This window comes from Aptenodytes forsteri, unplaced genomic scaffold, assembly GCF_000699145.1.
Source record: "Aptenodytes forsteri isolate BGI_AS27 unplaced genomic scaffold, ASM69914v1 Scaffold255, whole genome shotgun sequence".
Lineage (NCBI taxonomy): Eukaryota > Metazoa > Chordata > Aves > Sphenisciformes > Spheniscidae > Aptenodytes > Aptenodytes forsteri.
The window spans coordinates 9438664-9465300 of NW_008794888.1; the positions used below are offsets into that span (position 1 = coordinate 9438664).

At 42.9% G+C, this 26637-nt stretch overlaps 1 protein-coding gene across 1 annotated transcript in view; it reads right to left on the minus strand.

Moving 5' to 3' along the window:
- Window positions 1-5283: 5283 nt before the first annotated feature.
- The window catches only part of HSPBAP1 (HSPB1 associated protein 1), a 29682-nt gene continuing 8328 nt past the window's right edge, over window positions 5284-26637 (minus strand). The window contains exons 3-8 of the mRNA XM_009275048.2: window positions 25536-25720; window positions 21262-21398; window positions 17905-18076; window positions 10174-10257; window positions 6768-6878; window positions 5284-6559 (exon numbers count right to left, since the gene is read on the minus strand). Coding sequence (XP_009273323.1) covers window positions 6005-6559; window positions 6768-6878; window positions 10174-10257; window positions 17905-18076; window positions 21262-21398; window positions 25536-25720 — 1244 coding nt within the window. The 3' untranslated portion in view covers window positions 5284-6004. The remainder of the gene's footprint in view (window positions 6560-6767; window positions 6879-10173; window positions 10258-17904; window positions 18077-21261; window positions 21399-25535; window positions 25721-26637) is intronic.

A 26637-nucleotide genomic window follows, 5' to 3' on the forward strand; every position in this document is an offset into this window, starting at 1 on the left:
CCCTGCTTGCTCTGCCTTCTATTTACACACCATTTTTCATTTTAATAGTGGTTTTTCAGCCAGCTTTGTTAGGGCTGTGCTAATTGGACTGGATTCATGTGCCCTGCCAGGACAAGGCCAGTGCTGGTTAAATGGGAAGGGTGAGTTTTATTGCCTGGTGCTTTGAATGGGCATCGCTCAGGCTGTGGGGAGCAGGAGGAGGGGGCATGGCAGGGGTGAGAGAGGAATTTAGGAACAAGTTTAACCCTCTGGCTGCCATGGAAGCTCAGAGGTGCCCTCCCCATGGCAGTGATGGGGCAGAGAGTGGCTCCACACAAATCAAATAGCCACCAGGGAGATGAAAACCCTTTTTGTGAGCGACCTTTCTGATCTGGAAAGATGCAGGCCCACCTCTTTTGCTGGGAAATTAGGTTTCAAAGTTCTTTGGTTCTTGAAGTGTCAGCTTCAGACCTTCATAAAGTGATTTTTTTGGGTCACCACAAGGAATCAGAACTCTTTGCTGGGGCAATCTCACCAGACCTTTGGAAGGAGCAAAGTTTGCACCCTCAAAACCTAGAGCTAGAGTTTACTGAGAAACTGTAACATGTGCTGAGCGGGGAGCTAGCCATGTCTCTTCTGTCACACTGCCCTTGTAAATAGGTAAGCAATAACACAAGGACCAGGACAGCTGTAACGCACGTGAGATTTGGCTGCAAAGCAACACTTCTGGCTTGTGGGATACCTTTACCTGCGGCAGGGCTCCCCAGGTCCCCCAGCACAGGGGCCCTGGGAGGTCAGAGAGCTCCTGGGTTTCTGCTTGTGTTCCCAGGGTCTCTGGGAGACTTTCACAAAAATCCTCCCCCTGTCCCTGACCCACAGCACCTGCCACCCCTGGTCTCCACTGCCCTACGGTCTTCCCCAGAGCCCTGGATGCTGTGGTCCTGCCAAGCTGAATGTCCCACGGTGACCAGAGCTTCTAGCTCCCAGTCACCACATTAAGATGGACAAACCCTACCAATTAGATGGAGAAATAAATGTCTGGCGGAGCATCCACTTGGGATGTCTCCAAAACCACAGCTCCGAAATGTGTGGCTTTTCAGGCAGAGGTGCCATCGGCCCACTGCCCCTTCAGCTGATGTGGCAACATCTGTCCCCATCTCGCTATGGGATCAGACCTCTTCACCCAGAGGACAGAAAAGCATGGTGCAGAAGAGCTAGGCTCCTTTTCCTCACCCATTCAGATGAACTGGGTGGTAAAACCAGGCCACCCGTTTGCAATGGTCTTTCCCCATCAGCCACTGTTGTAGTAACATCAGAAATGTCAGGAAACTCCCCCAAAGAGGAAGCCTGCCCATGCCATACACCCAAACAGTTCATATTTGTAGCCAAAAAACACAGCAAGGAGCTTACTAATTGGCAAAAGTACTGATTTGTAGCACTGCCTTTATTTTAAAAGGCAGTTAGCACTGTGGAAGGATTCTCTCTGCCTCTTCAATATGCCACATTTGTTAGTTAAAACTTCAATTTATGGTTAACGTTATAACATGTCATGGCTCTGCAATTGAGTTGCTCTGTGGCATCAAGCAAACGGAGCCAGAGCAGAAGTCCCGAGAGATGTGAATGTGGAGGGAAATAGTGCTGTGAAATAAAATGGTACCCACTGAAAGGTAGTGGGGAGGTTTTCAGTGAAAGACTAAAACTCTGGAAACTGTAACTACTTGTGGTTTTCCCTTCCTGCTCTCTTGAGGGGTGGGACTTTTTGATTTGGGTATGGTTTTTTCTTTGCAGACAAGCAAAGTGCAAATCCCTTTAGGTGAGGGCTGTGCTTAGGGACAAAGTAGCAACGTCAAACAGCCTAGGGGAGACAAACCAAACTGGTCTGTGAACCACTTTGTAAACCCAATTTTGGGGCAGGGAAGACCCAGGGTTTCCATCAGGTAATGGGGACAGACGGGACGTGCATGGGGAGACGAACATGCTGGCCGGCCTGCTGCTTGGACTGGCCCCTGGGCTGGAGCACGGCTTTAACTTCATCACTGAGCCATGCAGTGACAACCACTTACCCTCACTCAGCTAAAGCAGAGATTGTGAGCACGTCGCCACTGTGACCACCCTGCTGATGGCTCCAGGCCACCATCTCAGCTGTTGCCATGCCCACTGCTGACAGTGAGCAGGAGATACTCTTTTGGGGGGCGAAAGAAAGTTTTCTTTTAGTGGTTGCAGAGGGCTAGGTGCTGGGTTCCTGCTCTTCATCGAGCCAGGCTGTCACCAGAGAGGTCAGAAATCATTTATTTTTAACGCTATGAATATGTAGAAACTTGTCTGAGCTTCTCCACCCAGTGGCCATGAATTTAGAAATGGTGTCAGAAATCACGGCATTCAGTATCCTGCGAATCGGGTCAGAGCTATAAATTTCTCTTATTGGTGTGTGAGCCATTTGCCATACATGACTTTCTGAATTTGTGGTCATTTCTCTCTCTACCCCTGTGTGCCGAGTGTATGACTGAGATTTTTATATTGCACCTCTGAGACACAAAGTCCTTCTGGTGCTTTTGCCTAGCATCCTAAACAGGCTCGCTCGCTCTCCTCCCTGTCCCCTTTGCTAATGGCTTCTGGCTACAGCCTGGCCCTTAAATCATGGGCTGCACCTGGACAGGCATAAACTGAGACTCTCCCCAGACAGAGGGTATTTGTCTAGAGCAGCGAGCGATGCGCCTCTGAACACACGTGGCTCAGCCTTGTGAGAACGGCTGCTCCCACACAGAGTCTGAGACAGGTTCTCCGACACAGGCATCGGAGCCTCTGCCCACAGGGGCAAGTCCTGTGAAGACCTTCGAAATGTTCAACGAGCCTTTTCAAGGACAGTCATTCTGAATACAAAGGAAGAAAACGTTCAGTGTAGATATCGTGGGGGGTATGTTAAAATGATCTGTGCATTGGGAGGAAAGCTTAAGCTAAGGAAGCTCACGTTGTGGGGACTGGAAGGCGGTGTTGCCGTCCACCCCCTCCACTTTACTGCCTGTGCTTTTCCTCCCCCACCTGTATCTGTTCTAGATACAAAAGCTTTTTTATTGCAAGACTATTTTTGCTCAGTGAATTAAAATGAAGCATTTGCAACCCCTCCTCCCCATTGCAACTGCTCCCAGCAGCAGTGATCCCTGACTGGTCCCAGCCCCTCTGGTCAGCCTGGGAAAGGAGGCAAGTGCAGCAGCAGGACAGAAGCAGGCTGTCACTAAAGCACAGCTCTGCTGAGATGCCCCCATGTATTGAAAGGGGGCTGCCATATTCTACAGATCTGCTCCCTCAGAGCCTGGTGAATCACTAAAGGCAGCAGATGTGACTAAGACGTTTCCTAACTAATTTTTAATCCTTTTGGCACAGCAGTGCCAACACACAAACATGAACTCTGTCAACGGGGCTGTTTATTAAATTCTGGTCTCGTTGCAGTGGTGCAACCCCATTGAGACAGTTTGGTGTATTAACATAAAACAAGAAAAGTGGATTTTCTCAGATGCCACTGAGAATCACATCTTGCCTGCAGGTTGCTGCTGAAAATGATACATCTGAAAATGATACATAGCTGTCATCTGAGCCCAATTACGAGGGTAGAGCAGGACATTTGAAACTGCACACTTCTAGGTTGAAGACAGAGCTGATATGGCCCCTACTATTAACTCACAGTCACTTTCAAAGCCAAGGTCTCCAGCAAACTATGTGTACCGCTTCGTTTTGTCCTTCCTTCCCAGCCAGCCAGAGGAATGAGAGCTAAATCCTGCCCCATCCAGTAGCTGAAGTAACCGCACCCAAAAGGGCCCATCAGAATAAGGTTTCTGTGCTTGTTAAATGTGAATCTTTGAGCTTTTTCGATTTAATCCTTTTCCAAGTGTATTGGGTTTTTTGGGGGGGAGGGGAGCGGTTAAATGGCAAGGTTTTCTGGATTTCTGACCTGTTGGTGCATATCTAGAGTGCTTACCATAGTCCATCAGGGCCCTGCCAGCACACAATCTGTATAGAAGCAGAGAGAAAGCACTTTTGCCATCATGATTTTTAACTATAAATTGCTGGAAGGTGATATTTGTGAGAACAGCACTAGGTTCATGTATTTAGCAGGGAATAGGCATCAGGCAAAGGAAATATCAGGAAATAGAGGGCTGGTGGTGCAGGATTATGAATGTGGAAACAGGTTAATGATAGAAACTCGTTTGTAGGTGCTAGTAGACATGAGCAAAGATAAGTTTTGACAGCAAAGGCTTCACAGCAGTTGTCCCAGAAGAACCCCTCTGAAGCTACGGCTAGGGCAAACGCCACTCGCTGTTGCCAGCGCAGACAGAAAGCAGAGGAGGCGAGAGCATCCCAGAAGATCTCAGCAGCTTTCTTTGCAGTTTTTTTTCCAAGCCTCCATGCACAGCTTCAGTGTTAACCCACCTTCTTCCCTATATTTTCAAGTTCCATAACCTTTTAATCAAAGGACCGCCCAGCCTTCAAAAACAAATCCAAGGACTACTATACTTTGAAGAAAGGATGGTCTTGTACAGCAACCACTTACAACCAAAAGAAAAAAAGTCATTAAATTTTGATTGTTATGGTAAAGAGTAGGACAGAGGCTAGAAAGTCATAACTGCTTTATTTTGTTCCTTAGAGATAGGGAACTGCTCATCTGGCTTTAAATAAATCATAACAGTAACTTCCTGATGGCCTCTTGTCTCCCAGCTTCAGAAGTGTTTCTGAACCAGCTGAAGGCTCCTTTCTTGCTAAGGGCTTTTGTCTTGCTCCCTCATAGAGCTTTGTGACTAAGCTTACGCTATTTTGTGGAAGGAAGTAGATGCATTAGTGAGTGCAGTGCCTCTTGGCTGAGGTTAGGTTTATTTGAATGCACTATTTCTAAAGTGGTCAACTGATCACTTATTGACCATTTTACTTTACATGTGGTCAAGGGCTGCAGTCCACAGTAAGTCAGTCTACCTTCTCCCACTTAGTCCCCCTCTGCTATGTAACCACCTCCTAAGTCTATCGTCAAGCCATGCTTGTTTCACTAGTGATGCTACTCTGCATCTTCCCAGCCCTGGAAGTGCGGTGTTGAAGGACAGCACAGAAGTGCTTTTTCAGCCCTCCAGCTGCTGACCAGCTTTGGCAGTAGAGGGGTGTGAGCAAGCGCAGGGTTCAGTGTCTCTGGTATGCCTCTTAAGGACTTAAGTTGCCCCCCCTGAGGCCCAGAGCACTAATCTTTCTGCTGGGATGAGTCTTCCTCTCGGGAAGGTGCAAGCTGCAATCCCCACGCCTGTGGGGATGAATCAAGTCTATTACTTGAACGTAGACATGGATCAAATGCATCTAGCTTCAAGTCTGCTTTCCAATTCTGACCCCAGCTGTGAAGCATTAAGTGCTGCAGTATCTCTTCAATATGGCTAAGCCACATTCATTCCTAGTGACTGCTGCTTGCAGGATTCACCGTTGTGGTGAGGGATGCCTTGAGACCAGAGCTAGTTTGCCTGGTTCCTGGGGCAGCGAGGGTGCTCAGACTGAAGCTGTTGGTCAGTACAGTGAGGCTGCTCCCGTTTAAAAGGAAAAAAAAAACCCCAAAACCCAAGAAACCACTGCAAGAACATGACATCCCCCCCTTCTGGCAGTTTAGGTCTAGCAAACTTAATCCAGGAAGAATTACAGCCCATGCTGTTACCCCCTGAAATGCAGAGCCTGCTTGTTTCTGCACAGTTGTCCCCAGCCAATGCTCAGAGCTGTAGAACATTTTAAAGATCCCATCCACACAACAAGGTGGGATTATAACTGTGTATGCTCTGTTTTGTTTATAACACTGAGGAGCGCTCTGACTAAACACACCTGTCTCTTCCCAGCCATCATTAACCAGTTATTCTTCTTTCAGCTCAGCTTCAGTCTGCCACTTAACCATTAACTGTGTCTGTACCTAAAAATTATTTGAAATGAAACATTCAATTATTACTGAGCTTAAACACCCAGAATAAGGCTGCCATTTGATTTATTTCAGAAATGATAAAGCACTCTGTCACTAAACTCTTGTTCTCTCCAACAGCAGCTGAGCCACTAAACTGATGACATGCGGATTAACCAAACAGTCTAGCAAATCATTGGTAGAAAGGGCTGTTTGCGAGGCGTTTGGACTGCTGTCTGAATCCATTTGATGTGCAGGCGTTTCACAGTCATTACTCATTACCAATTGCTTCCTGGTGCAGTGTAACTTTCCAAAATGTCCTCCTTCATTTTCATGGGGATCTCTACTGTCACTTCCAACTGCAACTGCACCCATCGAGCTTGTTTCTTGAGACTGTGGTAAAACTTCAATAAGATGAGGCCCAAAAGGTATTTTCTGCAACTTTTCTGCTTTAAATGTTGAAAAGCCAAATTCATGGGTTAGTAATCTGCAGCCCTCTGGTTCACAGCCAACTTTCTTTTTCTTCCTCTTGCGTGAGGCGCTTGTCCTTTGCTCTGCACCAGTGCTGCTGGGACGTGCCTGCTCTGACACACTTGCCTTTTGGCAACTGAAATATGCAGACACTGCTTTATTCAGGTACTGTAGATTGATTTCATGGGATGTTGCCTCAACCTAAGAAAACACCCAGGATACACTCAGTTAAAAGGAGAAGGTTTCAATTCAGTGTTGCATGATTATCTTCCATTAATTACTTTTGCTACGTGAAAGGAAGGAATTTAAAATTCTCTTTCTCAGGCAGCAGAAAGACTCAGGGGGAGCTAAGCAAAATGTCAGTAATTCTCTGTTATCACTGCTATAACGGGAGCAAGAGAGGGCTTACCTCTGTGGGATTTAGCCAGAGATCTCCATCACCGGGATTTTCTGCTGATTTTACGGCACATACCAGCATTCGAGTTATTGCTTCTTCTACACGGGCTTCATGATCTGCATCCTGCCTCAAGGGAACAGAAAGTGTTTGGAGATAGGTTAGCACTTGGGTCTCTGCAGAAACGTCGAAGTTCTTGGGAAGAACTAAATGGATGGCCTTAGTTTGAAAGCCATACTCATGTATATGAAGCCAGTGAAAGGCTTCAGACTTTCGATGCTCCTACACATGCGTACAGCTCCCACATGAGTAACAGCACAGGCTTTGGTGTGACTACTTATCTGAATAAGGATTTGCAAAAAATATTCTAGTGTGTGTATATAATTTTTTTTCTTACTAGTGTTCTGTTAATTGAATCTGGTGCTTGAAATTACAATGCAATGTTAGCATTTAATTAATGTATGCATTTATATAGCTCTTTAGGACTAGAAGGACCTTGAAAGTACATAGCAAATTTTATATATCTACGTATTATGTCTAATTTAAGTACTTAAAACACACAGGATGTTACAGCAAGGCAGCAACTATCTGGGGGCTACAGAGGCACAAAAGTGAGTCTTAAGGAAATCCAGCAAATATTTTATCATGTAACAGTAGCTGACATAACTGCTGCAGTTTTAAACGTAAGCAGAAGGAAAAACATGTTTCCTCTGAAAGCACTCCTGCAAAACTAAATACTAAGTTAGTAACTGGTTCTTTGTTTCAGGCCTTCACTTTCTGCATCATCCCCTTGTGCAGCTGGGTACTAGCTAGTTTAGGATAACCGAACAAAACTTTATAGGACCTTTTTAAGCTTTCTTTCCTACTTAACTGGATTTCTAGTATGTGGAAGGAGACAATAAGACTCCAAACAAGATGGGTGATATAGTTATTTCAATGACAAGTGCATAGAAGTGGGTAAGTAAATTTGCTTTCATTGAGATGCTTAGACATAGAAGTTTTGGAAGAAAGATGTAACCTTGTCAACCCACAGCCCTGAACTACCTAATTGTGGCTTTGGGGAACGTCAAGCAAACCATGCATCTTGCTAGTATGAGTGTTGAAGACAGTAATTAATTCTGGAACCCTGAGCAGAATTTGGGATAGAAGCAGGGGGAAGTGCTCTTAGTATTTTGTGGCTTTGGATGCTTGGCTTATTAATGGCCTTGTATAACAAGCCCCCAAAACAGAGTTTGGTATCTACATGTGGAAATTATTTAAGGTGTTGCACTCTTGGTATTAATCCTGGTCTGCAGAATAACAGGGTTGTACTGATTGCATGAGAGCATATTAGGAAGCAAGGAATACTTTGAGTAGCTCACATCCAGCTGAAAACAAATTTAACTTCTACTCTAAAGTCTTGCCAATATAGTTAATGGTTTCACTAGGACTATAGATGTTGGTGTGATTCACATCAACTGCTTTCATATTGGCAGGTAAAGCTGCAAGCAAGAACTGCTTGATTTGGTAATGGAAATGTTCTCAGTATTGTCTTTTAGCATCCATGTCAGAACTTATTTTCATAGATGGACTGCCCAACACCTAACAGGGCTGCTATCATCAGCTGTAGGGATACTTTCTGTAAGGAACTTTCACCTGGGTTGCAATAGCTACACTTGTTTATGGCAGCTTTTTATATCTGGGGAGGGAGAGTGTCTGTGTCATTCATTAGCAAGATCCAGCAAACACTCCTCTGCTCATGATGCCATACACAACTACCTGCTCTCGCTGTCACCAAACAGGATCTTGGCGACTTGTGCAAGACCTTTACGACCAGAAAGGCCATGGAGTTTAGCTCCACTATTTTTTTTTTTTTTCCTTGCAGCACATAAGAACAGCTAGAAATGCTATAGCTAACACACCACCCAGCCACCTGGGAGTTACCAGCCTGGCACAACTGATCCAGTCCTGACCTGCTCCTCCAGAGGGGGACAATTTGTGAAGCACAGCTTAGGGTACAAGTGTGTGTGTTGACGTCAGGGTCCTTCCAAGCACGGGGCACACAGCCAGTTCCTCTGAATCACCTCAAAGGCTGCTCCAATTTAAAGCAAGCTTAAATGATTGCCCTACAACATTGTTGGTGCTCTCCCTGGCACTGGACGCGGCCTGACTGTACTTAGGGCTATATAAGAACTCGGTATGGGCTGTCAACCTGCTGTCATTTCTAAAAACAGTCTCATCTGGAAAATTTCTCCATGAGGGCAACACCCAAGTGAATTCCTCTACTCTGCAAATGCTTGGTTTGATGTTGGTGTAAGAAATGTGTAGTCTTTGAAGAGCAGTTGAACACGTGTTCATTCCCCTGCAGATTTCCAGTCTAATAAAGGGTTTTTTTTAAAAAAAAAAAGAAAAAAAAAAAGGCAATAAGTATTTTAGTGAGGCAGCTTTCACAGGCCGTTTCAAAGGGTCTTTTTTATATTAAGCTAGGATTAATGATAAAGTTATTTGAATCAGAAAACCTTCTGGAGCATTGAGATGATATCCCTGGAACCATCCCATACATACTGGTTAACATGAGCAAGAAAAATCAAAGCCTGGGGAAAAGAAAATTAATTAAGTACTTGAGAAAATCCAACTCCAGGCAAATGAAAACTATCACAGAGAAATGCAAATTCTAAAGTCCTCTGCCCCTTCTTATCACATTAATCTGGTTTAAATTCTAATTTAGCTTTGCATGTAAGCAAGTGCTTGAGGTGAAGCTGTTGTTTTGTCATTCACTATTCAGCACAAAGGTAGCTAGTCCATAAGAAACTGGACATGAAAAGTTTAGCTTGTGTTTAATTGTTTGCCTGATTGAGGTAAATTTGCACGTGATTTCTGTTGAATTGGGGCTTCAGATCTGGAACCTTGGAAGGTTCTTCAGGAAAAACTGTATCCATAAGGGCTCTTCCCTCACCAGCCTCTGAATACAGCACACCCAATAGGGCTGAACCTGGCAGGCAAGGGACAAAATGCTTCAGCCTTCATCCTTACAAAAGTTCCTGCTCAATGCAGCTAAGTAGGAAATGCAGCTTGAGTACTGACTGGCATAATTTCTCTGCTCAGGTCATATTCTTTTCACTGTTTTCTTGCTAGAGATGCTTCTTTTTTCTCCCTGCACTTTCTCTAGCAAAAACCTTGAATTGAACATTGTGCTACTGGCAAAGCATAGCTGCACTTTAGTGGTGGCTGACAAATGATGCTGGTAGAACAGGCAAGTCTGCAAAGTTTTCTGGGATCCTGAGGATAATAGATGCTATGTAAATGTAAGTACCATTGAAACTGCTCAAAAGTGTTTCATGAGATCATCAAATCTGGGACAGGATTGTGTCAGCTTTCCTACTCTTTATAATATATGCAAACATGGAAGTGCTACATCACCATGACATAAAAAGGAAAATACCAGTTCAATCCAAGAGTTTATGCTGATGGTGATGGGGTCAATGGATTCCACATAGTGCCACCAGTGCCTTGGAACAAGCAGGACCTGGAATCGGAGACATCACATTAGGGTACTAGCAGAGGCAGAATGAGACAAGGAACAGGGGTGGGTGGTGATCTTTCTTTATTTCTTTCTTCTAAAGAGCCTTTTCTCAAGACTTAAATGCCCACTCTCTCCTCCATTGTATCAATATTATCATATAAGAAGTAGACATGATCCAGAACTACCTCTCATCCAAACTCCTCCTCATGTGAAGCAGGATTGTAACCTTCTAGCTGTTCTAGGTAAGCAAGGTCTGGCTGTACAAAGGGAGTGCAGCTGGTGTAGCGGTAGAGCAGGGCTTTAGAGAAAGTCTCAGCCAAGCAAGAATTCTTTTGTGGACTCTCCAACTGAGCAGACTTCCCAGTTCCTTTAGCAGGACTGCCAGCTGGCTTCCCCAAAAAGCAGGTATCCTAATGCTCATCTAGGTGATTAACAATATGTAGCTTTAATTCTGGTAAATACTCACCAGTATTAAACTTGTCACTTTTAGTAGATAGGCTTTTAAAAGAAGGTGTCCCAGAAATCATGACAACCTAGTTTAGATCAGAGCTTTGCAACTATTACCAGGATGATAGCTGTGACATAAAATTGATTCTAACCCATGGCTTTTACGGTACAAAGACACTAATGTTGTTTTGATGATATAGTACAAGCTTTACAGATTACTGAACATTAGATTAACATAGAGCTATCAAGAAAAGCATAAAAGATAGTTTTTGACAGGGAATAAAAATGGTCAGAGACGGATAAAAATATACACTTCAGAATGGAGAAAGTGAAGCAATGATCTGTATCTGAATTGCAGACAATTCTTTTTCTGGGTAGACACAAATTACTTAAAAGAATGTTCTGCTACCTAGATAGCCCTGTGCTTCATTATATCAAAACACGGCTAATGAGAAAATGTCTGTGTAGGAAACAATGATTGAGGCCCTAGTCCCACAAACACTTACAGGACGGTCAGAGCACAGTCATTTTTGGGCCACAGGACAAAATGTTCTCCACAGGTTTCAATTTAAGTCAAACAAAAAAAGCATTGGCTCTCTAAAGGTCAAAAACATTTGGAAATTGTACTTTAATCCAGTACAGCATACAAAACAGAGAAGGAAGTCAGTCTGTGGAGGGCCATTATTTAAATATATCACCAATTAGTTATTCCTGACATCTAAAAGTATACGAAACCCTACACAGACTGAAGCCAAAACATGTTTTCTACATAGAACAAGTTTCAGAGTGGCGCTTTTACCATAGAAACCTACACTTTAAATGAAAAGTGCAGTTGCATTAGCTGCAATGGGTTTATCTGTTAGCAACTGCTTGCCCATGTTTCATTGACAGCAGAATCATACAAAAACCATTCATCTGCTCTATAGGGGATCTTACGTTGCACTCTGTTAAAGAATCTGGGTGCCATCCAAATGACAGGGTATAATGAAGCCTGGAAAACTCTGGCGTACAACAGAAGAAGGCATAGCTTCTGGAGTAAGTAGCTGTTTCCAACAACGGGGTCTTTACTGTGAGACTTGCATAGGAAGAGTGAGCTGAGCTTGCAACATGCTGGAGAAGTGGATGAAGACACTAGGGAATTGGGATATGGTGCAGAGGGAGTATGTAGCAACGGAACAAAAGCAAGAGGCAAATTAAGGGAAGTATATAAAAGTTTCAGTAAGAGGGCTGCCTGGAAAAAACAAGATGGAAATTAGGAATGGAACGTGCTGGCTCAACATGATTAACGTGCAAAGTAGAAACAGAATTGCTTTGGGAAGAGGACATATAGCTAGGAGGAAAATACAATCCCCCCCATCTAGTCCAGTCTTTTCAAACCAAAGAGGATGAACTTGGTCTTTAGAGAGACTAATCAGATTTTACTTGCCAGCAGGTTAAGGGTAATAACTGCAAAGTTGTGTACTTCTGCAGCTGGCACTGTTTGCTGATGCAATTTATAGAGGAGCTACAGAGCTGTGACTCAGAGGCAAAACAGGTACCATAAAGATACTTGCCCCTCCCTCTTTATTTTTGGGCAAGCTTATGCTTGTTAAAATAAGGACTTACGGCAGCAAGAACATTGAAATTATCAAAAAGCAAAAGGACTAAAACTTCAAGGAAGACGAAGAAATGGAAAAAAGTAATTAAAACCAAAAAAATACAGCTACTCAAGGGAGCAACAGAACTAACAGAAGACCAAAAAAAGAATCCAGCAAAGAGAGAAGTATAGTAGGATTCTTCTACTTTTACAAACTAGTATTCTTCTAGGTTTGCAAACCAGAAGCAAAAAAAACCCCTACAACAAAACCAAAAGAAAAATCTACCACCACCACCCCCAACTATCAATTCCACAATAAAATAAAGCAGACTTCCATATGTTTATGAATATGGGACACAGATTTAGCTACATTTGAAATTACATTTCAATAGGAAATGTGAAAGTAAACCACAGTGAAATAACACACAGAAAAAATGCATCAAACATTTTACAGGGAAAATGTAAAGTGCAAAAGCAAGACAGAACTTTTCCAAGCTAAGAGACAATTTTGTGTTAGCCTGCTTTCTATAGAATACGTCTAGCTTTGTAGGCTGGGAAGATACTGATCTAAACAGCAACCAATCAGATAATTTTAATATTTAGGCTAGCGATAGGCAAATATAGCACATGAAGTCAAAGTAGGACAGAAATCCCAGAAAAGATAAAATGAAATTCTAGTCTGTAACAGGAGGAAAGAAACCAAAAGAACAGTTGGGAGAGCAAGCGGAGCAATGCTGAAGACTTGTACAGCACAGAGAACAGAACGGGTTTAAATTCTCAATGGACATGATTAACTTGATACAGTGCAAAGGTAGGGCAAAGGTGGAATTGCTTCAAAGAGAGAACATACCCTGAAGTGAAATATTATACCAAGAAATTCCTGCTCATTAGGAAAAGATATTTGTGTAAATGTGCAAGAAAAGGAAGCACCAAAGAATGGCAGTGTGATGGGAAGAAAAAGATGGGGGGCTGTGGGGGGACCCAAGCAAATCCCAGAGCTGCTTGCAACCCTGGCAATGAAAAATAAAATAAATGCATGCACAGCCAACTCTGTGGGAGCGCTGCCACCCCAGCCCATGCCCCGTCTAGCCGGTGTCTGGCTGCCCTGGAGCTAGGAAGGTGCTTCTTACCCTGCCTCCCTCCTGAGCTGGTGTCTTCCCACCCACTGAAACAGAGCGCCTAGGGCCACTGACAGCAGAACCACAGACACAGTCCTGGGGAGAAGCACTGCGGACAGGAAGGGAATGGGGCTGTTACCATGCTGTGTCCATAGTGACCCAGGTGAGGGATCGAGGGAAGCTCAGGGAAAAGGTGGAAAAGTAGAGTCAGGAACTGGCAGCTTTCACCTTTGGTTTGCTCGACTTTTTGTGCACTCATGGGGTTCTCCATGTGTGTTGCAGGCCAAGTGGTGTTTTCATCACCAAATTCTCTGTCTCTTCTGTGATGGAGATGATACTTCTGGTGCCTGGAGGATGAGCTGGTCTGTCTGCCATGTTGAACAGAGCCTTCCCTATGGGGTGACCTGAGGCCAGCTCTGTCATCTCCCACATGAAAATCCCCTCTTCTTTCCCCAAAACAGAATTATCAACCATCTACTATGCATAATGCTGCAGAAAACTCTGAATTCTCCTTTACTAAAATCACTTAAACTCTTCCAACAAAAGCAGTTTTTCACTGCAAACCCTTTTAAAAAGTATTTTATATACTCTGAACTGGAACATTTTATTGCCTTTTAAAAAAAATTTGAACTACCGCATTTCCTGACTTACTACACCACCTTTTTTTTATTTTTCTTGATTATTGAGACTGTTCTGCTGCTCCCCACTTTAAGCACAGTCTGAAGTTGTCACCCCTTTTCTTTAAAGGGTGGCACATAGGGAAATCCCTCCCTGACTTCATGAAGATTTCTGCTTGCTCAGGGTTGGGTTGGAAGTCAGAGGTCTGCCTGCACTGTTGTGAGCTCTGGCTGCCAAGGTGGATCCCACGGTGTGTTAAGATACTGCAGTAGAACAGAAAGAGAAAACCCTACAGCTATACACAGGAACTTAGTGATAACTGTAGTTGTGGACGCAGACTGAGTTTGAGACATGCTTCTTTAGACTTTCAGAAAGCAGGCAAGAAAAGCAGGGAGGAGAGCTTCTGAGCAGCAGACCACGGTGAGAGACAGTAAGTAATAACATTGATAATTTTTTAGATCACTCTTCCCATACTGTGACAATGTTTTTCAAGGCTGGAAGGGAGCATCCTTCTCGGACTCGATGTGCCTCTGAGATTAGCTCAGTTAGGTCTTTCCTCACATCTCTGGTGTCTAGAGCTGCACCGCAGCTCCTCTGGCTCCAGGCTGCATCTGGGACACAGGGCCAGGAAGCAGGAGAGCAGGCAGCAGGGCAGCTGAGTGCTGCCTGTAACAGCATGGGTCCTGGTGTCCGCTACCCCTCCTGTCTGGGGTAGCATGAGGGAGAATGGCATTACTCATGGGAGTCCAGTGTACAAGGTGCTTGCTCTCCATTAGGAGGTCAGATGTGTGGAGCCTCACATGTCTACCTTCAGACAAGCTGAGATGTGCTTTCTCGTCTTTTTTACCATTGTCTAGTTATATGGATGTGGATTAAGAGGAAGATGGATTAAGAACAATTACATTAGCAAGCAGGAAGGAAGCAAGAAGCTGGTGAGAAGCGGGCAGAGGAAAGAATGAGCAATGATTTTGTATTTGTATAGCATCTCAGTTTTTTGTAGCCTTTTCAGGTGGGATTCATCTCTCTTTTTAATCATCAGAAAAGTTAAGCATCTATGTGCATAGGCTTCTCTTATAGCCTGTGCTGAAGGACAAGATGGGATGAATGTTCCTGCAGGCCTGTAATTGTATAAGACAGGGAGGATGAATTGCCTTGTAGAGGTGCCAGGTTCTTCCTACTGATGGCAGACAGGACATCTGTCCTGGATGGGGTTTAAGATGAGGGTAGCGAATCTTTCTTACCCTAACTCTCTTAACACTTGTCCCAGAGTATGGGGTGGAAGATACTAGAACAAACATGGTTTGCCCCATTTGCGATCTCTTAAGCAGTATTTGTGTATTTGTGAAAACAATCAAGGTGATACTAGAAATACTGTAGAATTTATGAACAAATAAAACAAAATACTAATGCTTTGGGTGAAAACTCACTAATTCAGTGAGCACAAATCCACCAGCAGTCAACCTCGTGCTCCATACTTACCACTCAGCCTTGCAACCTCACATAGGTGGACAGGTCCAAATATTTATAAGGAGCCCCTCTATTTTTGTGATACAACTTGAGCTTGTAACTTTATGGATGTAGTCATGTACAGCTGCAAACTCTAAAACTACTCAGCTGCCTATTTTAATATGTTAGATATCTAAATGTTATCATAATTTGTATCGAGAACAGATTACTAATGTATAACCAGAAGTTGTATGAAGACCTCTGTGGAAATTCAGCCCACAGCCACTGGTCAAGTACAGGATGAAACCTTATTAAAACTGAAGTCTCAGCCAACTACCTAAATTCGTAACAGAGATTCACCTCTGAACAACACAGTGAAAGGGCACAAAGGATGCAATCGAAGTAGGCATTGTGCATTGGTACAATGTTATAGGAAGGAATTCTGCTTTAAAGCCTTAAATGGGTGTAGAAAAATGGCTTGTAGCAAACAACGACCAGAAGGTGGCATTAGGCACATGAAGTTTCTGATATTCAAAGCTGCACTCACCCTACATGCAGGTGCTCTCCTGAATATCTAAGAACACCTTTGTCTTTATTTTTGAACCCTTTATTGCTGCAATATCTAATCCAAAATGTTCTGCGTACCCTCTGGGAAGGAATGGAGATGCTATGTATTACCACAAAATAAAGCTGGCTGCAAATTCTGCAGTAATTGTATTAATTCTACATGAAAACCACTGCTAAGCATGTATCAAGATTGTTATTATTTAGGGATCCTCTCCCTTGTTAACAAAGGCGTTCTTCTAGGTCATTCCTTTCCTCTCCATCAAACGGCAGCAGTCCCCAGCCACCTGCCCCATAAGCTTCTGGATGAGATGCTGGAAAGCATTGCCCAAAAGGCGCTGATAGAATGGATAAAGGCAATACCTCACTGCTCCATCATTGCCTCTGCATTAACTTTCTCCCCAGAAATCCAAACGGTATCTCCTTCACAGCAATGCAGACAACTTGTATTACTGAGCTGGCTCAAGATCTCTATTCCTAGCAAGATTAACTTGTAATTGCTTTAAGCCTAATTAAAATTAAAATCATATTAAAAGTTCACTACCATACTTGATCATTCCAAAGGAGATTGTAAATTGAAATAGGGTTGGGGATCATGGATAATGCAGTGCTGAATGGATGTGGCATTTTTATCAATAGAAAAATTTGTTCTTTGAGCTTTAAATTATTGAACACTGCAACCTTACAAAGTGCAGAATGCAAAACTAATCATTTGCTTTAGGAGTATGACTAGGAGCTAATGTATAGCAAACAATGAAGGTTGATCACAGATTCCCCATTTGCAACTGTACCAGCAGAAGACCATACTCTTCCCAGCTGACAGACATCATCCTCTTGTTGGAAACTACTATCCTGCTCCAGTCCACCATCTCACCAGTTCACAGGAGTGCCCCTCACTCTCTCCTCAAAGTTAGCTAGATTAGCAAAAATCTGTTATTTCAATTGTTGAAGGCAGCTGGGTTTGCCAGCTAGGGGCAAGGGAGCACTTGTATAAGTCGCTGAGCTGGCAGGTCAAAAGAGGTGACAGCATCTGCTAGAAGGGTGAAAAGGCGGTACAAGCGGCAACTCCACTGTCTTAAGCGGTCGGAGCAATGAAAGTTGCAAAATTCCTTTGGAAAGGCCTGACAGTTTGAGATGCGCAGGAGTGTTTTACAAGGACATGCACTGCTGAACAAATGAAAAAGGGTAATTCAGACTCCAAATACAGACCATGGTGATTAAATAAAGAAGGACGCTATTTATGGCAGAAGACTAGGAATTAAGAGTCCTGAGCCCTACTCTCATACTGCTGCTGACTGCCTGTGTGACTATAAGGCAGGCACTTATAACTGAACTTTCTCACTAAAACAGGGTTAATAATATCCTCACATCCTTGTAAAGCACCGTGAAACCTCTGGATGGTGTGTGCTCTAAATGCAAGTATCATCATTGTAATACTCTGCTATTAAAGCAACAAGTTGGCCCAATGTTCCCTGGTGAAGGTTATTCACTATCAAAATATGAGTTCCTTTGCTGGCTCTACACACTCATTAATCAAACACATTTTATGGAACATACAGGTTTCAGAGTAGACAGGTTGGAGTACTGTTCAAGAAAGTTTTAAAGTAGACAAATTGGAGGTGATTGGAAGAACTGTGACAGAATTGGGCAGCCGATTGAACTAACTCTCCAAATGTTTGTGGTTTTTGTACAAAAAAGGCTAGTAAAGTAACTGTGCAAAAAAAGTTCCCATGCTGAGAGAAATGTATCTAAGCCTGAGTGCAGACTGTAGGGAGAGCGGAGTTCCACAGTCAATTTGTTAAGATTTCCTAGCCCTTAATTAGCTAGTTAAATAATTTACTAAATCTTTAAAGTAATGTAAAGCTCATATGTGAATGGTACCTGTCCTGGACTGAGTGTAACCACATGGGCTGTTGCATTCCTAAACTTGGGAAAGCGTTTCAGATCAGGGTTGGCAACGTTGACTTTGCTGAATATGCTGGATTCCTCATAAGGGATCCTCGTGGGATAAAGGAAACTGGTGTCACCAGGTGGGAAGAGGTGCCATCTCTTCCTGGAAATAGAGAGAAGATAAAAATGTATTCAGTGCATGTCAGTTACAGCAAAGAACTAAAGGCAGTAGCAAGGTTTTCAATAAAACATAAATCTGCCTCGCTGTGTGAATCTCCTACGCTGTGAGAACACAGGCAGTGCTTACAGGCTGTCTCCTAAAAGTGTTTTTAAAATATTCCACTTTTTAATTTTTTAACTGAAAAGATTTACAGCTTCTCACAAATTATTTTTAAAAGGCAGATAAAATTAAAAAAAAAAGCTCTTCCATCTGGTTCCTCCTTCCTCCCTTTTACAGAGCAACGTGCAGCATTTCCAGATGCTCAGAGCATTAAAAATTGCTGTATAAACCAGGGGAAATAGTTCTGTTAGAGACAACGTACTTTCATTCACTGAATAAATAGCTGCTGAACCCATGTTTGTTTTAAAAGGAGGGCATTGTGTGTTTACAATGGTAAGAGTAAAGGGGTATGGACATGATCTTCTGTCTCTTATCTTCACCTACAGTACTTATGTGGCTGGTTAGTCGCAAACCCCTCATTCTTAGTAAAACTCACCTTGATGCTCCTATGCCACAGATGGCATAAATAAAAACCAGAGACATTCATAGACATAAGCACCCTTAAACACCTGTATTTTTTTGTTATCAGTACCACATGATGAAAATGTGGCTTGCATGGGCCACTGGGGTTAAGAACTCACTGGCATGACTAAATGCCCAGATAGAGCAGGACAAGGTCATTCTGCTCATGAGGGCACTCGTGTTCCAGGTTGCTCTCTATGCGCCCAAAGAAGCGGGTCAACACACCGCAGTGCTGGGCCAAGCAGAGCTGAGACATGGACCTCATCCTCAGAAGCTAATGTTTCTATTTCACTTACATAGACCAGATCAAAGAGAGAAAAAAGAATATGCCAAAACTGGTGGTGCCAGTTTTACGGGTACTATAAACGAAATATCTTAGCAGGTACATATGTTATTTAGAAATACGAATTTTATATGGCAGTACTTTAGGTGATGGAAATAACCAGAAAGGAATACACAAAGGGAGAATTTATTATTTTTAAGAGGTGCCAGACAATCGGTACAACAGTGACCTATGCACTAAGCAATGGAAAAGTAAAGGCAGTACTTTGCAGCACAGTTGGACAATTTGAGCAGCTCTCCTCTTTGTTTCAGACTTTAGCGAGATCTTTCCTTTTTGTCCCTTTCCTTGGTACTCACTTCTTTCTTTTTGCCTACTTCTTCTGGTTGTCAGTTCCAAGTCACAGATCTGAAAATGGGAGAAAAGCAGCCAAATGGCACAAAAACAGAAGAGACAGGAATAGCAGGATAGCCAGAACTGCAGAGATCGGTGCAGATGGAAGTGCCATCGGCCACTGACATTTCTTGGTAATTACCAAAGCTACTGCTGGGTGCAAGCACAAAAAATAGTTCTCCTGAAACTCAAGCCCTATTGCAACTTTATTTTGCCCTCCAAACTAGAGCCTCTGAAGGGGCAGAGAATAACTAGGTTAGGAGGCTCATGGGTTAATCCTGCAGGCTTATGACAAAGCAATATCATGAAGCAAAAAATTAAGAAGCCCAAGGGATGCAAGGAGGAAATTCAAGATAGCAACAAAGGGCTACGGAGTTGTCCCTGGCTTTCCTGCAAAGGAAAATCTATTTAAGTTTAGCATAAGCTTATATTCTGTTACAAAGCCTGTCTTTGTGAGTCTCGACAGGGAATCTTTCGGCTCTGAAGAAGCACAGGATTCACAAGCTGGTGGAAGTTTGTGATCTATTTATAGCCTTTGCTCTGAAGAGGAAAACAACTTTGTCTTTTCAGGCCACGCAAAGGCTTTAGGCTGCTTCTTTCCCTGCGAGGAATAAGGATTTTGTTCTACCAGAGGGGGAGGAAGTGTCTTGGGAAGGCAGGCAAAATTGCTACATGATGCTGGAACTCTGGCTCGAGTTCAACACCTGAAGGTAGAGATCAAAGAGGCAGGGCAGGTATCAGGTCTGCTAGATTACTGTACTTATTTAGTATACCCAGTACTTAGGTGGATCCTTAGAAGATATCTAGGCACGTAAGTCTCATGGTTTTCAATGAGATTTCTGGCTCCTAAATACACTTAAGTGTCTGGACTTCAATGCATAATGCTTACTGATGCGATCTGAAGTCTACAGGATGGTTGCAGCAAAGCACGGTGCTGAGGGCGGCTTCCAGAGTGCCTCTGCTGCATGTTCACCCAAGGATCTCAAGGCTGTTTATAAACATGAATGAAAACCTGCCTGAGCGCTAAACAGTTACCCTTCTTACAGATAAGATGATGACAAATTCATTTGCCTCAGGCCTTAAAGCCAGTCAGTCTGTGGCACTGCCCAGCATAGAAGCCAGCATGCCTGACTCCCAGTCCTGCACCTTAATCATAAGACCACCACAATTTTACTGTTCTATAAAATGTCAGAGTAATTAATCACATTAAAATCCCATTGACAAATTATTCCTTCCACTATATACTATCAAACCTAAAAAATGCATGCAACTTGTTTTGTTACTCTAGCATTACTCTAGCAATAATAGGTAACAAAAAAACCCTGAGGCCAATATGCAAGGAAAGGAGAAAAAAAAGAATGGGGAAAAAAAAAAAGACAGCATGCAAACAGGCAGAAAGATATAGCAACAAAGCCACATGCTCCAAAATTAGTTTGGAGCCTCAAGTGTCCCTTTCAACTTTGCTCACAGCTGGCTGCTCCCATCCTGATGTTCCCCTTTTAAATTGATTCTAGCAGGATTATTAGAGGCTCTTGCACAGAGAATATCGTAAAAGTCTACAGTAGTTTATTTCTATTTTGTTTCTGGGCTTTTTATTTTTAACTCCTAATTTATCTCCTAATTCCAAATTCCTGAGTTCATAACTAGTAGGAAGATTAAAATGTTTATTATTGGACCACATAACACACAGATCAGGAAAGATCTTCCGCAAACAGAAGAAAATAAAATTGTGTTACCTCTGTGCCCCAGTCAAACTCCAACCCCCTGAAGTTCTGCCATTTCCTATAGAACAGTTCTTGATGCTCTTCAATCGTTGAGAGCTCAGAAAACTAAAATAATCAGGACCTAGAATTAAAACTCAAGGGTCCAAAACTAACTTTATAGCACAGTATAACTTTGTTCTGTATTTGTTGTATGTACATGCACTTGTTACCTTCCTTGTACTTGCAACACTAAGTTGCAGCCATAGGAGTCCAAATGGCAGGGGGTGTTTGCTCCTTCAGAACCAATCCACAGTGTGCTCTCTTTTCCACTTCTTCCAGGAAAACCAAAGTCAGACCACCTTATATCCTACAGCAATGAAAAGGTTATTTATGTAAGCTGTTGAACTGATTCACATCCTTCCCTCAGTTCTCTGAGTCTCTTGTCTTCTCTCCTCCACTGCTCAGTCACTCTTTATCCACTGCAGCTGTTGCTACTTGGTGGGGTTCCCACATGCATGGCCTGTGGCCCTCCCTCCAAAATTCTCCTCTCTAGTAGTGTTTCTTCGGCTGACTTTCTTCTTTTTCTGTCTGACTACACAGCCTCCCAGATCTCTGTCTCCAGTTCTCATCCCAATCTTTCCTATCACTCGTTACCCACTTGCTCTACAGAAGGACTGCCCAACTGCTCGTGGCCAGACATGGCTTCTTTTCCTTCTTTTCAAACACTCTTTTTTTCCTTTCTCCACTCTTAACCATCCACCCAAGCTCAGGATTGCTTTTAGAAAAATTCTGATATATGGCATTTAAAAAAAGAATGAAAGGAAGGAAAGAAAAATCCGTATTCCCTTTTCAAACCAATTTGATAATCCATGTGGCGTATTTGCTCTCTCTTTGCTCCTGTCCCAGCTCTTTCCATGTATTCTGGAAACGCAGACTTTACCCCATCTCTGACCAGTGGTATGCTGGGGTTTTTTAAGGTTCTTATTATTTAATGGACACATTCTTCTCCTGCCTTTGCAACTGCGGAGGCAGTAAACTTAAAACAACTCGATTACATGGTGAGAAAGGGCAGAACAGGTATGCATGTATTATGAACATGATCCTGGAGCTTTCCAGTCCATTGATCATCCCACAAGCAATCCCTTGGGGATGACAGCTGGAACGAGGGACAGTGAGGTATTTTTCAGATAATTCAAGGGTTTGCAGGATAGCTCTGTATAGCTTGGATAAAGCTTTCCCATGTTTCTCTAGCTCACCCTGCCACCTGCAGGGCCTGATCATTTGTTTATTGGAAAGCACTTGAAGTATACTGGCCAGAGATACTGGTGCCTTTTGGCTGGAGGCCCAGACTGAGCCTTAGGAAACAGAGATTCAATTCCTGGCTTCCTGATGGTCTCAGGCAAATCACTTAATCTCTGAGCTTTATTTTTCCCATCTTGAAAAGGAAGATAACGGTATTTGTTCCATTTCAGTAAAGCACTTTGGGGTCACTCGCATCACCTAACTTTAGGAACCTCATTTAAGCTTGGCTCCTGCTCTTGTCAAAGCACTCTCAATCACACCTTGGAAAAGCCTCTCTCTTTCCACTGTCTGTAAAGAGAAAATAGGACTCTAGCCTCCTAATTTAAGTATGTAAGCTAGCTGCTTGCAGACAGGTGGATGACTATCCTTTTTTAAGATCTATGGATGAGAAAAACCACAGCTAGACATTATTGTAAGGATGACTTCACCATGACTCTGTATCAGGAAACCCTCAAAATGAGCAATAGCCTTCCCAAAAATTAGGTGTTGCTAAAGATTTTGAATTTCAGAGTTATTGATTTTAAAGGTAACATATGGAAAAAATGCAGAAGTGTAATATAAACATTTGTCAAAGGCAGCAAAAAATCAAAAAGAAAAAGTTGCTCCTATAGATTTGAGGAGCCATAAAATTTAAAGTCCAATACAACTATTTCAGTGATAAAGTTAAGCGTAACACCATCTCTACACTTTAATCTCACACCTAAATAGTTTTTGTATTTTGTTACAATTTAAGTGGAAAGAAAGCACACATAATCAATATTAGATTTAAAAGAACTTTTTGAAAATGCTGCAGCTGTAGTAAACAGTTGAAGCGATTATGGGTAAAATAGTTTTTAACTAATGAACTGAAAAGGAACTGGTAGGATTACTGAAATCTTGACACAGTGGGTTCCTTTTCTACAATAAAAAGCCACAGTAAGAAGAAATGCACTAAAAGGTGTTCCAACCATAACAGATGGCACATAACTTGTGAATTATATTTATTTCATTTGCTGCTTATAATGAAGTTAATCTGTACCCGTATGTCACTTTAAAAGGTCTCATTTCTATTTAAACTTCACGCATATATCTTGCTTCTGATTTATATCTCAAATTCTGTAATGAAATATCAACTGAACAAAAATTCTAAGATGCTAGATACTGCTCATAGATTAGAATAATGGAATCATTACCTTAGCCCACACAACTGTAAATGATAAACAGTGCTATCTAAATTTCAAACAACTTCTAAATGGCCCTATTGATCACTATAAATAACAGTGCAGTTGGCCTTCTTTTCCCCTTCAAATCACCTTACGTAAATCTAAATAAAATCTAAAAAGAGAAGAGGGGTTATCATCAAATTCACACAAGAATGGAAGAGAATTTCTACAAAGAACTCTTTTGGCTGGTATAAATTGTGTAGCAGTGTTTCAAAAGCCTTATGAGTCTGGAACTGACGGATGCATTTCACTCCCATGCCTGTGAAACTGGCAGATGACATACAGCATATTTGCTTGCATAACATCAGTGATTTTTTCCTCTCCGGATTCTGCTTTACAAAAAAATCCACGGCATAACCATTACGCGTGTCTATTCTAAAATCACAGTACAATCTGTTGCTTCTTATAGGTCAGGTGATGGGGTTGTGGTGTGACACCTGCACTGAAATGCAATTCCTGGAGCCTCAATTTTGTTCTTGAATGGGGGCAAGGGGAAGAAGGAAGTAGGAAAATGGTTGTTTCCTTCAAGTGTGTTTTTATTGACTGAATGAAGCAGCAGGCTATTCAGGTCTTCTGAGCTGCTATTATCTTGTGCCATAAAACACAGGAAAATGCTGTCTGTTGAGGCAGAAAGGGAGGAGACCAAGGCAGGACCACAGATAGAGGAAGACACTCAAAGGTCTGGGGAAGCCTGAAACATCCCTGGAGCTCCCAACTTAGTTCAAACAACATGACTCAGTACCAGTTGTGCAGCCCAAGTTTATGTGATCCTGGTTGTGTTTCAGTGTGCTTAGGAAGGGAGGGGAGAAAGAAAGGTAAGATGGTCTCTGTGCCCAAACCTTACCTTCCAACCCACAGAACAACGGGAAGGAGACAGTCTGAAAAAAGACTGAGCACTGAAAAATACAAATTTTACTGGTATAAAAGAATAAAATACATATAAGGAGCATGGGAAATGTTTTCTGAGGAAATAATTAATTTGAGAGGGCTTATCGGCTTATCAGTTTGTACTCTGTCATCCCAGTGATACAGTGTTTGCAGAGAATTATGATTCCATCTTCACATTTGAAAGTATAAAAATGAGTAAGGCTTCATTTACTATTCTTTTTTAATATCTTTTGAAAAAATACACCTTTTGTATAGCTATCCTTAATTTTGCCCTCCTACAATTTGCAAGGAGAAGTAGTAGGAATGTAGATGAACCAGTACATTGAAATAGCAGATGGACATGGAGAAAGTAGAAGAAAATACCCCAGGTAGGTGTCCTAATACCTGCATTTGGAAATTACCATAGATTATGTACTTGCACAGACAGGTTACTTCATGTATTTTACTGCATCCACAGACAATCAAGGTATAATAACCCCGCAGACTCAGAATCTCTCCTCCTCACAGTTAATCTAAATATATGAAGGGAAGGAACTGTGCTGCTTGAGAAAACGAGCCACAAGGCAAAACACGGAGCAAAACCATGTTACAGCCTTGTTGCTACAAATGAATCCATGCCATCAAATCCTCCCTCCTGAGGGGAGCTGTTAATTCGGATACCATTTGGGTACAAGGTGGATCTGGGGCAGAAGCAGGGCCTCAAGTTTGCAACATGCCAGGCCTGCTGGCTGCCTGTCATCTCCACACCGTATTCCCACCACACTTCCATGCCTTTGGCAGAGGTGCAGGGAAGGTGTTCAGCTGGAGAGGTCACACACATGACTCAGTGCTCCCCAAGCCTGCCCAGTCACAAAATGATGCTGGGCTAAATGGGAAGGGGAATGCTGCCAATCTGGTAGTTGTTTTTGTCACTTGTGGTGGTGTTTTTAAGCATATAAGGAGACCCAGAATTTCAGACGGCTACCACTTGGTACTAGTTCTCCGTTAGCCTGAGCGCCAATAGCTTTTATTTCAAAATTTTAAAATAAATGGCCAAGGAGCAGTAGAGGTTCAGAAGCTACGCTAGATAATTTGCAATGACTAACTAGGAAGAGATAATATTAATGTCTTACCTGGAAAATTTCTGGCTTGTCTTCAAATATCCTGGCAATGTATTTGTAGTCAGCGTAAGCCCAATATTTGGAGTACTCGTAACAACTGAATGGTCCAGAGAGACAAGAAGGCTGCCCACAACTCCAAGCCAAAAACTCTTCAAGTGTAGCCTTCACGTAGCTACACCTGGTTTCAAACTGGGGAACTAGAGCAACAAAAGAAAAGCCAAATATTACATGAGCATTGAACACAGATCTAGTAAAAATAATATGTAGTTTCTCTCTCAGCTCTGGTTAAATTGCTGGGAGTCTGTTATAGACCACCCAACCAGGATGAAGGGGCGGATGAAGCATTCTACAAGCGGCTGGCAGAAGTCTCTCAATCGCTAGCCCTTGTTCTCGTGGGGGACTTCAACTTCCCGGATGTCTGCTGGAAATACAACACGGCAGAGAGGAAGCAGTCTAGGAGGTTCCTGGAGTGTGTGGAAGACAACTTCCTGACACAGCTGGTAAGTGAGCCTACCAGGGGAGGTGCCTCGCTCGACCTGCTGTTTACAAACAGAGAAGGACTGGTGGGAGATGTGGTGGTCGGAGGCCGTCTTGGGCTTAGTGACCATGAAATGATAGAATTCTCGCTTCTTGGTGAAGTAAGGAGGGGGGGCAGCAAAACCACAACCATGGACTTCCGGAGGGCGGACTTTGGCCTGTTCAGGACGTTGGTTGAGAGAGTCCCGTGGGAGACGGTCCTGAAGGGCAAAGGGGTCCAGGAAGGCTGGACGATCTTCAAGAAGGAAGTCTTAAAGGCGCAGGAGCAGGCTGTCCCTGTACGCCGTAAGAAGAACGGGCGGGGAAGACGACCGGCCTGGCTGAACGGGGAGCTCTTGCTGGGACTCAGGAAAAAAAGGAGAGTGTACCACTTGTGGAAGAAGGGGCAGGGAACTCAAGAAGAGTACAGGGATCTCGTTAGGTCGTGCAGAGAAGAAATGAGAAAGGCAAAAGCCCAGCTAGAACGCAATCTGGCCGCTGTCGTTAAAGACAACAAAAAAAGTTTTTACAAATATATTAATGACAAGAAGAGAGCCAAGGAGAATCTCCATCCTTTATTGGATGTGGGGGGGAACAT